The following is a 14,883-nucleotide window of genomic DNA, read 5'->3' on the forward strand; positions in this document are numbered from 1 at the left end:
GGAAAGTTTTAAGAGGAAAAAGAAAGTAGATCTAGAGGTTCCAGAGCCACAAGGCAAAGTTACACGAGAGCACAGTCCATGCCACCTGGCTTCAACACACTTCCCTGAGCTGTGGAACAATTACATTGTGCTTACCCCGGGAGATGCTCCTGCAAACACATGCAAAGAGATGCAAAGGGGCCAGCTAATGTCAAGAACCACAAAGCCCAAAGGGACACTCAGGGCTGGGGAGTCCTCCTCCATTCTTCAAGGCTGACATCTCAGAGGACAAGTTGGGCCCCTGATTGCTGATACCAGGGCCGCAGTAGCTAAGGGGATTCTTGGTAGAGGCTAAGGCTCAGTGGGCAGAGGAAATGGTGGGAAGGAGAGAGGAAGGGAAACTGAGGAGGGGCACAGCAAACCACACCCCCCCTCACTCTACTGGGAGCTCTGGGTCCTTGACATATCAGTAACCCTGTCCCACTGACAGAGGCCCTGACATTGGCTGGATGAGTGGAAGCTGAGAGTCCCCAGTGTCACCCCATCTAAGAGGCAATCTCCCTGTGAGACTCCTCGTGTGGGCTCTGATATCAGGCTTCTCATTTACACTACCAGCTCCTACTGTTCCCTCTAGGAAGAACACCTTTCCCCTTCTTTATCTACTGACTCTGCTCATCCTTTAATGCTCAGCTAGGCATCACCATCTCAGGAAGCCCTCCTGGACTGCACTGTCTGGGCAGCCAGCTCCCATTCCTTCTGGGCTTCCCACTGTTCTGAAGCTCTGCAAGCAGTGGTAGTGTCCTCTCATCCTGGCTGCTCTGTCCCACTGCTCTGTGAGCTCTCCCAGGTCATGTGCGTGTGGTTCATGTGAACATTCATGTTCCTAGGAGGCGCTTGCTAGGCTGCCTGTTTTGGGGGTGTGCGGTGGGCCTGGGTGGTGACTCACCCTCTCCCAGCTGCAGAGCAGGGTCCATGAGCTCCATCATGTACTCCACGTCCAGAAGCATCTCTGTGAGGTTGCTGCGCGCCAGCACGTACATGAGCACAGGCAGGAAGTCATCGGCCCCGTAGGGCTTCCCTGGGAGGAGGAGAAGGAAGAGGGTGGTGAGAGCCAGGCTGCCCTGGTAGCTGCTCCCTGCCAGGGGTGAGGGACCACGGCTTGCTGGGAACGGTGGCCGACCTTGGAAGAGGACAGTCCCACTCTGTCATGACCCTCACAGTGAGCCCCCTGGGTTACAGCTCCCTGGAGGTCAGAGGCCCAGGGCAGGTTTGGGAAGAAGGAAATGAGAAGGAGCTCTGGGCTGGGGTGAGTGAGACCCCAGCCCCTGGCTCCTCTCCATGACCACCTCTGGCTGCTCTGAAAACTGCTGCTACCCATGGGGAGATGTTCACAGAGTTCAGGGCTTCCCACTGCATCGGAGGTCATGCAGGGCAGGCAGAGGGCACTGCCATCCTGGTTTGCTCTGGGCTGGCTCTGAGGTCACCTACCTGGCAACACACACCAAAGGTTGTCCCCAACAGGGACAGGATGCCCAGAAGGTCTCGCTGGCACCTGGTTGTCTCTGAGTTCACCCAGGACCTAATGCCTTGCCAAGCAGCTCTGCACAGTGGGGATCTCCAATCCACCTGGTCACTTCCGCTAACCAAGGCAGTCTAGCACTCAGTCCAGCTCAGCTGGAGGCTGCCATGTTTGCATGAAACTCCAGAGGGCCCCATAGCAGCAGACCCTCTGTGTCTCAGACTAATAATCAGTCCAAATGTGTGCCTAGCCATTCACGGGTCCTTCAAAAAGTTTACGTCTATTTGACATGTTTTACAAAGGATTTAGGTAACTGTCAGGAAAACTCCTAAGACATGAAACTCTAAATAAAATTTATACGTCGGAACAATTATAAATTACTAGAGGAACTACAGGAAAAAGAAAAACACAAATAACCAAGAACCTGCACAACTGCTCCTTTGGAGTTGCAAATCTGATTTTGAGTTTCCCAGTGGCCAAAGTGAACAGGAAAACAGGATCAGTTCTATTCTTCTCACTGTCCACCAGAAGAAGGTATAGCTGTGTTTTGAAAGAACCAAGTTATTTTTCTAACCCTTTGCATAATAAAATGTTCCCATGTGGCTTCACTTGGGGGATATGAGATGTAACTGACAGGCTCCTGCAGCACCCAGTGACTTTTCATCACACTTGACCCAACAAGCACTTCTGGGGAGGAAAGTAAGTTTCCTAACTGACTGCACACTCACACCTGCTCCTCATAACAGCTAGCTAAGTAAGTGTTTTTACTTTAGAGAGTGCAAGTGATTGTTGCTTGGCCAAACATTCTGTGGTAGAACGTCAGGGTTGGGTCTCTGGCCTCAGGTCTGGGTTCAGATCCCAACTCCACCACTTACTAACTGTAGACCAGAGAAAGTTCTCTCCCTTTCCTAACCTGAGCAGAGAAGTTGGAGAACGAAGTGCCTGGGGGTTGGGGGTGAAGAAGGAAATGACACAGGTGGTCAGTGCCAGGTTGACATATTGGAGCTTAAGGCAAAAGGAAAAATTATAGCTATTTACCAAAATATCTTCTCACATTTTGAACCAGGTGGGAAAAGCTAACAAATGCTCCACAGTAAAAATAACTCACTACATGTTACCGAATTGTTCCCACACCATCAGGGCTCACCGACCATCACGAACGCTAAGATCCCATGGTCTACACAGCAATGCAGACAAAAGCCCGTCTTCACTTAAAATGCTGCATCTTGTAGCTCGTGCATTTCTTGCCTTAGGTTTTATGTTTTGAAGTACAGCATTAAAATATTGTTTTTCTTGCCCTATGACCCCCAAATTCCATCCTTAGTTACATACCCAAGAGAAATGAAACCATAGTTCCACATAACAACGCGTAGGGAGTTCTCTGGCAGCTTTACTCACAGCCAAAAGGTGCAAGCAGCCCAACACTCACCTCCCAGGAAGGGTGACAGAAGGTGGTCCATCACCTGATGGGACACGACGTGGTGATAAAAGGAGCAAGCAAGTGTGCACACTGTGATTCAAAGTCATCCTTAGGGAAAGAGGCCAGTCATGAAAGCTACACACCGTGTGTCCTGTGTGGTTCCATGAATAAGAACCATCCAAAATAAGCAACTCTATGCAGGCAGAGTAGATCTGCATGGAAGGGTGGCTGCTCAAGGGGGCAAGGTTTCTTTTTGTGGTGATGAAAATGTTTTGGAATTAGAGTAGTTTTGATTGCATAACCTTGTGCATATCTTAAAAACCAGTGCATTGTTTTTGTAAAAAGTGCACACATGCACCCACACTTCACTATGGCACTGTGAGGGTCTGCTACCTCCTTACCTTTCACACCTAAGGTGAGAATCCCACCTGACCCAGTCCTGTTCCTAGTGGGGAGCTTAGAGCAGGGCTGGTGGCTGGCAGCCTCTAGGGTGGGCACTGGGATGGGCCCTGAACACAGGGTGGCAGAAGAAGGGATCGGAGCTGGTCCAGTTCATGGTCCCTCCTTGCCTAAAGCCAAGGGCTGGGTCAAGAGCTGTGATTTCAGAGTCACAGATAACCAGCTGCATGGGGCCTCACGTTCCTTGCCTGCTCAGCCTTGTTCCAGCCGGGCACAAGTGCCAGAGACCACGGCTGTTGCCCATCCTTCTGCGTTACCCATCGTCTTCAGTTTCACAGTAACAGAACTCCTGACTTAGCCAGGACATGGCCTCCCAAAATAAAGCGACATCTCCCAGCTTCCCTTGCAGCTAGGTGCAGCCGTGTATGTAAATTCTAGCTAACGGGATGGGTGAGGGAAGTGGTACGCTAAACTGCCAGGTTGTGCCCTTAATGGGGAGGAGCAGGTGGCTGGAGAAAAGTCCTGAGTGTGGTGGAGCAACAAGGTGGCAAGAGCCTGGTTCCCTGAGCTCAGGTAGAAGAGAGGTGTCTGGTGTCCTGCTAGCCTGTGCTGTCTGCACAAGTGAAACAAAGCCCAGTTTTGCACAAGTCATCAGCGTGTGTGGTACCTGTGGTTTGAGCCTAACTTCACCGAAGGTGAACTGCCCACCTCAGTGAACAGTGTCCCAGCTAGTGGCCAGAACACAGGGCACCCTCTCTCACTCGTCCACTCACCAGAAGCCTCTTGTAACCACCCTGTCCCTCACGATCTACCTGCCCAGGTAATGAGGTCTGGCTTTCCTGGATTCCAGTGCAAACCAGAGAAACAATAACGAGTGAGCATAGGGAAGACATAGGCACTCACCAGTGAAGTCAGCTGTCCCTTGGGGCCCTCTGCCCCTCTGCCCCTCTGCCCTGGCCTGACAGGCAGTGCCCTCACAGGGGATGGGCTGCACCCCAAGGAGCCGCAAAATGCTGCTTCAGAGGGCTGGGGTGGACACCTGTCCCCCACATCCCCACCCCTCCAGGCTGGCCTGTTCTCCCATGGCACTGTAATGCGGTGCTGGCTCCATTGAGGCCTCCATACTCTGTTGTCCAGTGGATTGAGTTCTGCTTGCAACTCACCCTGTTCTAGCCGTACTCCTTTTGTACATTTACAAAATGGAGCCAGCTGTGCTGGTCTTGAGAACCTTTCAGGGTTTTTGAGAGAATAGGATGAGGAAGATGATTTCCAACATGTGGAGTGCTATGGGAAGACGAGCTCTTACTGACCCGGGGTTCTGCTTTCTCCAGTGGTCAGTTTTCCCACCTGTAAGATGAACGAGCTGAAAGGGTGGTAACGCACAGCATTGACGATTCAGGCTGACTGGAGTCTAAGTCCCAGTGTGTGGCTTATGAGCTGTGTGACCTTAGCTTACTTGCTCTACCTCTCTGAGCCTGCGTTTCTAGACATATGTGAAACAACACACATATCTTGGCCATCCTGTTGTGTTTTGGTGAGCCTCCTGTGACAGGTTCACACGCAGTGCCTCCCGTGCTCCCATGGAAACGCCTGGGATAGAAGAACATCCCTTGGGCTTCTTCCTCTTGCTCTGTGTTCTGCACCTTTTGCTTCTTTTCCTGGGCTCTTCTCTCGGAAAACTAGTCAGTTTGGGGAAGGCTTCCAGCACCGTTATAAGCCAAGACAGGACTGCAGAGCTCGTGGGGAGAGATTACTTTATGCCTGGAGCTGTTTTTCACATGGATAATTTAATTATTAGAATCTGGCTTGCAGGGGATTTTTTTCTTTTTTGATTTACGAGTTAGAGGATAAGGCAAGTCCAACAGCACAGTTGTGAATCGGTACTGTGCCTTTAAGAATTCACCTGTGGAGGGGGAGGTGGCCCAAATAACGTAGACACATGTAAGTAAATGTAAAGTGATAAAATAGAAATTAAAAAAAAAAAGAATTCCCCTATAACTCATGCACCACTCTGTCTCAAAGAAGACAATTTTTCTCTGAATGCAACTGGGCAAGTTATTTTATGGTAAAGGAGAGGTTTTCAGCTGTGGTGACTTTGTCCCTGGGGGAACGTGTGTCCTGGTCTGGAGTTGCTTCTTGGTTGTCACAACTGGCTTCCAGGCTGGGGATGCTGGGAAATCCCCTCCACTGTCCACAACAGTCCCAGATGACCACAGGCCAAGGGCAAGAAGCCCTGTCTGGGAGAATGACTTCCGGTCAGAGGAGGGTCCAGCTGGGTTCCTGAGCACAGGGACCCCAAGGCCAGGCCATGTGGTGTGACAGGGCCCCCCAGAACCATGGCTTTGTGCCCTGTAGACATTTTCTTCTTGAAGGACCCTGGCCGGCCCCTCAGGCAGGACGTTGGGTCCATTCCTGCACTTCTCTCTACGCTGTGCTCAGCTGCGCACTGCAGGGGACTCCGATCTCATGTCTGTCTCTCCAGCCCTTGTCCCCAGCACACACAGCCTGGCACTCAAAGGCCCAGGAGGTGAATGAATGCCGAGCCACAGAGCTCTGGTCTAAACTCCAGAGCCCCTAGGAGCCTCTCCCTTGTTAAGCCAGAGCCTGCATGTCTTCCCTGGAGGCCAGCTCTTCCTGGCACCCTAGAGCCCATTGCCCTCTGTCCCGAGATGCAAGGCAGGTCTTCCCTCTTCCTTGGGGGCCCTCGGGCCAGAGCCCCAGCGGAGTCCTCTAACTGCTTCCTGTGCTCACCCCTGAGCCTGCCCTCCTAGCAGTGTCTCTGTCCTTCGATCTGTTCATCCACTTAGAGAAGAGCTCTGATTGCATGCTGTCTCTTCTCAAGAACCATCCATGACTCCCTAGGGCCTAGAGAATCAAGTCCAGTCCTCATGCCCTGGTGTTCAAGATCAAAGACATCTCTGCTATGATTTATCCTCCTTTCCTCCAGCCAAACCATCTAGCCAGAGGCCTCAGAATAGGTCACCCGCATCCCTGCCTGAGGCTGTCACAGCCCTCACGTTCCATCACTCCACAGCATCCACATTTGTGTAATACTTAAAAGTGCAAAGCAGATTCCGTACACATGACACCAGTGACTCCTTAAAGGAACTCTGAGAACTGAGTTCAGTTCATTGTGCCTGCTTCACCCAGGAGGACAGGGCATCTCAGAGCTCCTCACCCAAGGTCATGTGGCTGGGATGTGCCGAGCCGGGATGTGAATTCAGTTTTTCTTCACCTACAACCCCAGCTTCCTGCTATTTTAACCCTACTCTTTCGAATTCTACCTCCCCGGGGAAGCCCGCCTGGACTGCCCCCATCACTCAAGTTCACTCTGCTTTCCAGCTTCAACCTAGGATGACCTCTGCCTCCTTCACCCTCCCACAGAACTGTGCTGAGCCCTGGGTCTGCCCTGAACTTCCAGTGCACTTTCACTCCTCTAAGCCTTTCCTTTGCGCTGCCCTCCCTTCCAGTTACCCACCTCTTGCCCTCACACAGGTGGGCGGTTCCTACTCCTGCTTTTCTATGTCTGGATGACTTGGGAGTCTGTGAGCTTCCTCCCCAAGGCACCGACTGAGGCTGTGTGAACTGACGCCAGTCACTAAGCCTCTCTAAGCCTCTGCCCCATCACTGCCTTTCCACCCCCAGTACAGGGTTTGGGGCATAGGATGCTGACAGTGGGCTGGACTGAGCCTCATGTGTGCTCTCACTGGACACCAGTCTGTCACAGATACTGGGATTGGCCATGAGTCTCACTGATTGCTGGATTGGGAGGTGTTTCAGAACTGTCTCTCCAAAGAAAAGCAAAAACTAAAACTCTGACTTGGAGCGTTTGCCGACTTCTGTGATACAACTATTTCCTCAGTGGCCAATTTCAAGCTGCCAATGTGGACATGGAGTCAGGAGGAGGCAACACAATGGGCTCGCACAAGCCAGGGTGATCTGGTTTTAGCACACCATGACCTTGGATTCACAAGGTCCAACCTCATCAGGGAGGCGGAGCTGGGACTTGGGTACTCACTCAAAGCCCCACAGAGGGTCACTAGTGAGGCTGCACTAGAACTGGTCTTTGTCCTCCGATGGAGGTGAGGGATGTCCACACACACATTCACCTGGTGGCTGCTCGTGGACCTCTGCTGGCTTAAAGCACAGTGGAAGTGCCCTGGCCTCCAGCTGCCCCCAAGTGCAGCCAGGGCTGTGTTCTCCTTCCTGTGAAGCCTGGAGCTCAGGGCTCAGGGTTCAGCCTATTCACGGCAGGGCCTCAGGATGCTGGGCACAGCTGCAGAGTGGTCCTCCTGTGATCTGAACACTTGTCTTGCGTGGATCACAGCTCCCAGCCATCTGTTTGCCCTGCTCGCTGCCACCTGCGTTGCTCTAGCCTTTCCTCTTTCTTCCTCACCACGTTCCACCCGCTGGCCATCTGTAGCGTTCTAGAGATGGGATCACACCATAAAGAGCTGGCTGGGGTCTCCTGCGTGTTTCATGGGCTGAGCCTTGGAGCAGACAAGCTCTGTTTCAGATAAAAATGAGCCGATGGGTGCTCTCCTGGGTCCTACAGGAATCAGGAGGCCACAGCCCTGCCTCTTGATGAGCTGCCAACGGAGGGTCTCTCACAAAGCCCCTCTGAGCCTCACTGGAGACTAATAACCAACTCAGTTGGTTACGTAAGGCTGCTGTGCACATCAAATGAGTGGCTGAAATAGGGTTTGGTCATTTGGGAAGCATTAGCTAACAGGATTAAGCAATTTTTTTTTTCTATAAAGGGCCAGATGAATGTTTTTGGTTTTGCAGGCCACACAGTCTCTTTCTCAACTATTCAACTGAGCCCAGTAAGCAGTCACAGATACTGTAAATGAACAGATGTGGCTGTGTTTCAATAAAAATTTATGCACAAAATCAGGTGGTAGCCTAGATTGGGCTGGGGGTTGTGGTTTGCAGAGCCCTGATCTAGAGGAAGGATGTAGTGTTTTCATCACTACCTTCCACCCCTAGTTTTACTGCCTGGTGACTGGTGATGCAAAAGTCCTGGGGCAGCACACAGCTCCACCATGACTGCTACTCAAAGCAACTTCCTTCTTCTGAAAGTCATCCCCAAAGACCCCCCCACCACCACTAGGTTTGATGTCCTTCAGGTGGGTTCTGGGTCTTGTCACTGCAGAGTGGGAAAATTAAAAAACAAACATCATAGGTGAACCAAGAGGCCTTCCCTGACCATCTCATTCAGGATGGCAAACTCCTTTGACACCCAGAAACCCTTACCCTGCCTTATTCGTCCTTATAGCAGGCAGCATATCTGATGACATGTCTTATTTTTCCGTTTACCTCGCCAGCATGTCAGCTTTGTGGGACTTGACCTGGTGAGTGTTTATAACCCACACCTCAACAGTGCCCAGCCCACAGAAGGTGTTTAATAAATATGTTTGCTGAGTGACTGAAGGAAGATTGTTGGTTGCACCACACGACTGCAGCTCGCTGAGTGCTGTTTGCTGCTCGAGTCGTGAGAATCCCACAAACAGGCTGGGCTTCCGGGGCTTTGCTGTTAACATTGGTTAACATCTGGATGTGCTGAGGATGAATTTGTTTGATGCAAACATAGGACGGCAGAACGTAGAGACTGCCAGCAGTGGATTTTAACTCTGTTGCTGTATTGAAAGCTTTTTATGAAAGAGAATCTTAAGCACAACCCGCTTCCTGAGTTGCCCAGGGAGGAGAAGCAGTGGGTGGTGGTCCCTGGTGGTTTGTGGTTGACGTGAGCTGACGAGCCAGCCCTCCTCCTGAGCTCCCCAAGCCCCGGCCTGGCGGTTTGCCCTTTGCACAGACACTGGTTAAGTCCAAGTTCTGCTCTGAGAACATGCACCCTGAGGAAAGCACCCAGCTCTGGGTTCCTCTTCAGAAATTCCCTCAAATACTATTGACCAAATGCTCAACGATGAACACAGGTGACTTTCGTCATCAGAAATCAGTTTAGATATATTTTTTTAAACATTGATTTTTAAAAACCAATGGGCTGACATCTCTTTCTGCTCCCTCCACTCCTCACTCCAGGCAATGTCACAGGCCCCTGGGTGGTCTCCCCCACCAATGGCTCTCAACCTCGTCATCCTAGCCCAACTCTCCAGTCACTGCTCCTGCCTGAACCAGCTGCAGATTCCTGACATCATGGTCTCTGCTGGGATGTAGACACTAACAGATCCTGACTCTGTCAACAAATCAGTGCACAGTCCTGGGCCAGAGTCAGCTGGTCCCCTAGAAGCTGTGGACGTCTGGCATGAAAGGGCAGCCCACAGGCCCTCAGTGTGCCCTTCCATGCCTCCTGCCACTTACATTACTTGAACTGGTTTCTAACGCCTGGCCTTAGACATACATCTAAGAGTAATTGAGGAGATGAATCTAGAAGTCTAACTCTTCTCACCAATCCTTGTGAGGCCCACAGAAGTCCAGCCTGCTCCTGGGTACAATGGAGAACCAAGTTGATCTAGAGCCCCTTGGCCTTTGTGGGTTCCCTCACTGCTGGACCCAAGACCCTAAACTAGCAAGAGTGGAAAAGGAACTCACTTGGTCCTGAAAGCTGGGCTTTGTTCCCAGGCTGGTTGTTTTGTACAGCAATGAAAGCACAGGCTAGGAGTGAGATGATTCTGGGATTGAATCCTAGCCTTTCTGCATTATGGGCATTACAGCAGCTGTCTTTCTGGAAGAGACAGCTGGGCCAGTAAACTCAGACCTTGTGTTTCCAAGTTCGCCCTGTTCTCACCATCCTCACAGGTCGTGCCCAGAGCCAGGCCCTGTCTTGTTCTTGTTTCAAATGAATCACACAGCATAGCCTCAAGCCTCAGCATCAGACAGTGGATGGGAGAGGCACTGGAGATGAGGCCTGGGAGGTCTAGAGGTGGGTGGGGTGGTGGCTGTATTCTGTTGAGAGCACCTTCTCCATGTAGAGACTCCCAGGCCTTCAGGCCAGGGTTGCTGTTCTGTAGACCATTTTTTGCATTGTAAGGCCACAGGTGGCACAGACACTGGGAGCAGCAGGCAGGAGAGGGGTGTGGGTCAGATGCCCAGCGCCTAGTCCTAAAATCATCCTGTGTCAAAGCCAGGAGAATCTGAGTCAATCAGGATGTGACCAAGAACACCATCACCTAATCTAATCATGAAGAAAGATGGCACGAACACAAAATGGGGAACTGTCACTTAAAGGACCAAGGTGGGGGCGGGGAAGGAAATCCGTACTTCAGTCTCAAAAATATCAGCGTGGTAAAAAAGAAGCAAAGAAACAAAGACGTGGAAAGATTACAAATCAGAGTGGGTTAAACTGTAACTACGCTGGATGTGATTTACCTGATTCAGGAGAGAGATGGGGGTGGGGAAGGAGTCACAAAGGTTTGCAGGTGTCCCAGTTTCAATGCAGTATTTCTATTCTTGGAGTGTTTGAACTTTGAAGTAGTTTCCAAATGAAAGGTTTAAAAAAGGAAACAGCCCCAGGACTGTTTATTTCACATAAGATCATGTCTGAAGGAAAGGTCCAGCGGGGCTGTCTGCAGTGAGGCTCGCTGGGGACTCAACTGTCTTGTGTCTCTTTGGGGGCCTCTGGGGTGCCCAGTGCCCAGCTAGGAAACAGGCCATCTGTGGGTCAGCCACTCCTACATCAAACATCACAGCACACATGACCTTCGGTCCTCATAGTCCTGAGAGTCACACCTAGCCCCATTTTCTGAGTGGGAAAACCAAGGCCTGTAGGTAACTCGTGAGTCCCTCACTGTCCACAGGCTTCCTGTGGAGATGCCCACTGGGTTCTGGCAAGGAGTCTTCATACTGAGCTGGGACCTGGCCTGACTTTCAAGGGTGTCTCCCCACCTGTGCTGTCCTTGGAGTCAGCAGACAGTCCATCCTGCCACCGTGTCCCATCTGGCTCCTTTCTACTTGGCTCCTCCACCTGCTGTCCCCTGTGCCCACTCCACCAACTGCCTTCTTCCCCTTCCTCCTCAAGGTCAGGCATGGCCTCCCCAGCCCCTGTCCTCAAGTACATTTCCAGTAGCCAGATTCACGGTTAGTGAATTGGTGTTTGAACATTACTGCCCTGAGACTGGATTTTAAAAGAACTCCAGGAAGCTAGAGGCTTGTGGGTAACTGGGATGTACTGGGAATGGAATTGACTTTTTTCAGCTGCATGAGGGCTCCCTGATAATGGTGCAAGGTCTGCAGAGCCCTTGGTCTTGACCTCACCCTGAGCCAGCCACCCAGGAGGAACTGATTCCTCAATTAGACACGGAGCCACGGAGGGTAGCCGTTGTTTTTAAGAGCTGGTTGCTGGGGAACATGCAAACAGCAGCCTCATGAGAGCCCACAGGTGGTATGGTTGTGCCCATCCACACAGGGGGGGAAACTGAGGCTAGGTGCCCCTGGCATCAGGACAGCTAAGAAGAAATGGAGCAGAGAAGGAAACCTAGGTCTAGCTCTTCCTTGTCCCTCCAAGGTCACGGGCCAGCTTCTGCTCTCTGAGGCCAGCAAAGGGTCCATGAGGCTCTACGTCCTTTCAGGCTTGACCCAGCTCCTTCACTGTTCCTCCTACATGCCACGCAGGACACCCCCAGCCTACTGCCCCCATGTCCAGGATACTGTTCCCACTGGGCCTTTGCTGGCCACAATGGGGTCTTAATCTCAGCTTTACCTTGCTGCTGCCAGGCAAGCTGGGTGCCTTCCCAGGCCCTAAGCCTCTGGGGCCAACCATGCCATGCTCCCTGGGCACTCTAGGCTCTGCAGGCTGCCTGCTGACCCTGTCTTACTTCTTTGGGGACTTTTTAGGAGGGACTCAGTTGTGCTCATGGCCTAGGCCTGGTGACTGGCCTGCAGCCTGCATAAGATATCTCACCTCCAAACCTAACGTCCACTCTGTGAAGATAGAGCTTCACAGCACTCAACCTGGAACTGTGGCCTGTGCCAGTCCATGAGGGAAGCTTTTCCAGGGTGAAGGGACCTTGCCTCATAACATAACCCCATACCCACAACTGCTTTCTGTTGCCCTGGGGTCAAACTGGCCTGCCCTTCTCCAGAGGGTCCTGCTCCTCACCTAGATACATGGGCTGAGCTCTGCACTGAGGACTACATAGCTGTTTCTAATATACACAAAGGATGAGTCTGAATTCTGAAACGTTAGGGATCTTAGCTTTCCCTCTCTGTAAAGCAGCTTCCTCAGGTAAGGAAATTAGGCCCCAAGGTGTTAAGTAAATCATTCAAGGTCACACAGGTAGTAAGTGACAGACTAAGAATTTGAACACAGGTCCGTGTGGTTACAGAGGTGATAAGCTTTCCATTCTCCATTACCATGGCTGCCATGTACAGTTAACAAGTTGCTCACTGCACAAGGACATCCGGCCCACTGCTCACTTGGTGCAGCGAATTCTGTTCTTGTTTACCTGGAGGGACAGTGGGGGACAGGGATTCTCCTCTCTTCACTGAACCCCTTGCAATGTGACTTTGTAACTCTCCTGTCAAGAGAAGTCCCCTGAATCTGGGCTCATCTTGTGACTAAACGAGGTGGTGAGATGTGTTGGTGATTTCAGTTCCAGCCAAATATCAGCAGGCTTGGCTCCCTGTGCTGGACCCCAGCTGGCCTTGGGCAGCTGGCCTTGGGCAGAACCTGGGCAGATCTGCTGAGGACGAGGCACTAGTGGCCTAGTCACTGTGCCCCAGGGCAGCCATGGCCAGTCACTGTCCAGCAGATGGGCATGGCCAACCTTGACCAGTAGCTCCAAATGACCTGCTGACCACAGTCCGCAGCTAGCCCAGTTGAGCCCTGCAAGGCCCGAGCAACTCAGCACTGCTCCAAGGTCCTGGAGTCAGGTTTAACACTGTTTATGGTACCTGTTATGGCAGACCCAGGTCCTCTCCAAATTCCTACACTGAAGAGCTACCGCTTGTACCTGGGAAGATGATCTTACTGAAAATGAGACCAGAGGGAAATGCAGACATAAAGGACCAGGAGGAGTTCACACTGGAGCAGAGATCCTTGACCACTGCGACTGATGTCCTTATAGGAAGGGGGATGTGGACACAGACACGCACATGGGGAGAATGTCAGGCGCAGACTGGAATCCTGTAGATCAAGGAGCTGCCTGAGCCAGGAAGGAGGCAGGAACAGCCCTCCCAGTGCCTCCAGAGGGAGCACAGCACTGCCCATGCCGTGACCTTGAGCATCTGGTCTCCAACTCTGTTCAGCAGCTCTGGCCAATTCACACAGAGCCTCTTCCTGACAAACACAGGCCAGGCGCTTCCCACCGACCTCCAGGGCAGTGGCAAGCTCCTTCCTCCTGTCCCCAGGAAAACCTGGGACCCAAGGAGAGGGCCCTGTGCCCGCGCCTACCTGGACTGCCGAGGGCCATGGAGTCATAGATGAGTTTGCATGTCTTGAGCAGGGTGGAGATCTTCTTCTCAGGTGAGTAGGCCTTGTGCATGCTGGTGAGCTTCTGCAGGATCTTCTCCATGATGGGTGTCTCGGGCACGCTGGTGGTCACGCCCAGGTCAGTGGTGGTGGTGGCCAGGACCACCAGCTGGTTCCCCTTCAGCTGTTGCAGCGAGCCATCCGTGCTGTGGATCTCAAGTAGGCTGGCATTGATGGCCCCCTGCAGGGGCTTCAGGACGCACTTATACAAGGCTGACTCCACGATGGCCTCTGTGGCAGGGGTGAGAGAGCACAGGGTGAGGAAGCCTGCTACACGGACCCTGCACCTGGCTCTGCCACCTGGTGGTGCAGCCCTCCTCTCCCAATCCCAGTAGTTATACACAGTGGTCCTGACACATGGACAGTATAGTGTGTTAAGTTCTCACTAAACAGAAAGTCACACTGCAAGAGCCAGGTAAATTGGCTCAGTCCTGTAAACTCAGCTGCTTAGGAGGTGGAGATTGGGAGGATCCTGGTTCAAGGCCATTCTGGGCAAAAAATTAGCAAGATCTCATCTCAACCAGAAGCCAGGTATGCTAACATGTGCCTATAATCCTGGCTACACTGGAGGCGGAGGTAGGAGGATTGAGGTCGAAGGCCAGCCCAGGCAAACTCAAGACCCTACCTGAAAAATAGTTCAAATCCCAGTACTGCCAAAAAAATAAAAATAAAAATAAAAAGACACACTGTAGAGACAGTGGCATGGAAGCCCCTGGTGACTAATACCACTGGTCACTATGTCCTAGTGCTTCTCCCAGGGTCAGGCACAGAGCTTGCCTACATTACATGACTTCAGAGGACACAAGTCACACTGGAGTTGTGTAGTGCACAGCCTGGGCACTGTAATCCCTGTGTGTCCAGTAATGACTGGTGCATCTTTCAATCCCCCATCTATTTGACTCTAGTCTCAAAAATACAGCCTATCTAGAACCTGGCTTCTTGTTCTTATGGCTGCTGTCGTGACCCGGGCATCTCGGGCTACCACCATCATCTCTTGTTGGGTGGTGTCAGTAGCCCCTGGCCCTGGCCCTGATAGTTCACTCTCAACACAGAACCCGTGCCATCCTGTTTTGACATGTTTGGCCATGACATCCTTCTGCTCAGAAACCTGCAACAACTCCCACTGTACATGCAGTC

General features: G+C 52.0%; 1 protein-coding gene across 3 annotated transcripts in view; it reads right to left on the reverse strand.

Moving 5' to 3' along the window:
• Nucleotides 1-14,883, reverse strand: part of Rin3 (Ras and Rab interactor 3) — a 119,780-nt gene that overhangs the window by 9,875 nt on the left and 95,022 nt on the right. For all 3 annotated transcript variants that reach the window (XM_074067288.1, XM_074067286.1, XM_074067287.1), the window contains exons 7-8: nucleotides 13,669-13,977; nucleotides 926-1,057 (exon numbers count right to left, since the gene is read on the reverse strand). In XM_074067288.1, the coding sequence (XP_073923389.1) occupies nucleotides 926-1,057; nucleotides 13,669-13,977 (441 nt within the window). The remainder of the gene's footprint in view (nucleotides 1-925; nucleotides 1,058-13,668; nucleotides 13,978-14,883) is intronic.

This window comes from Castor canadensis, chromosome 3 (genome assembly GCF_047511655.1).
Source record: "Castor canadensis chromosome 3, mCasCan1.hap1v2, whole genome shotgun sequence".
NCBI lineage: Eukaryota > Metazoa > Chordata > Mammalia > Rodentia > Castoridae > Castor > Castor canadensis.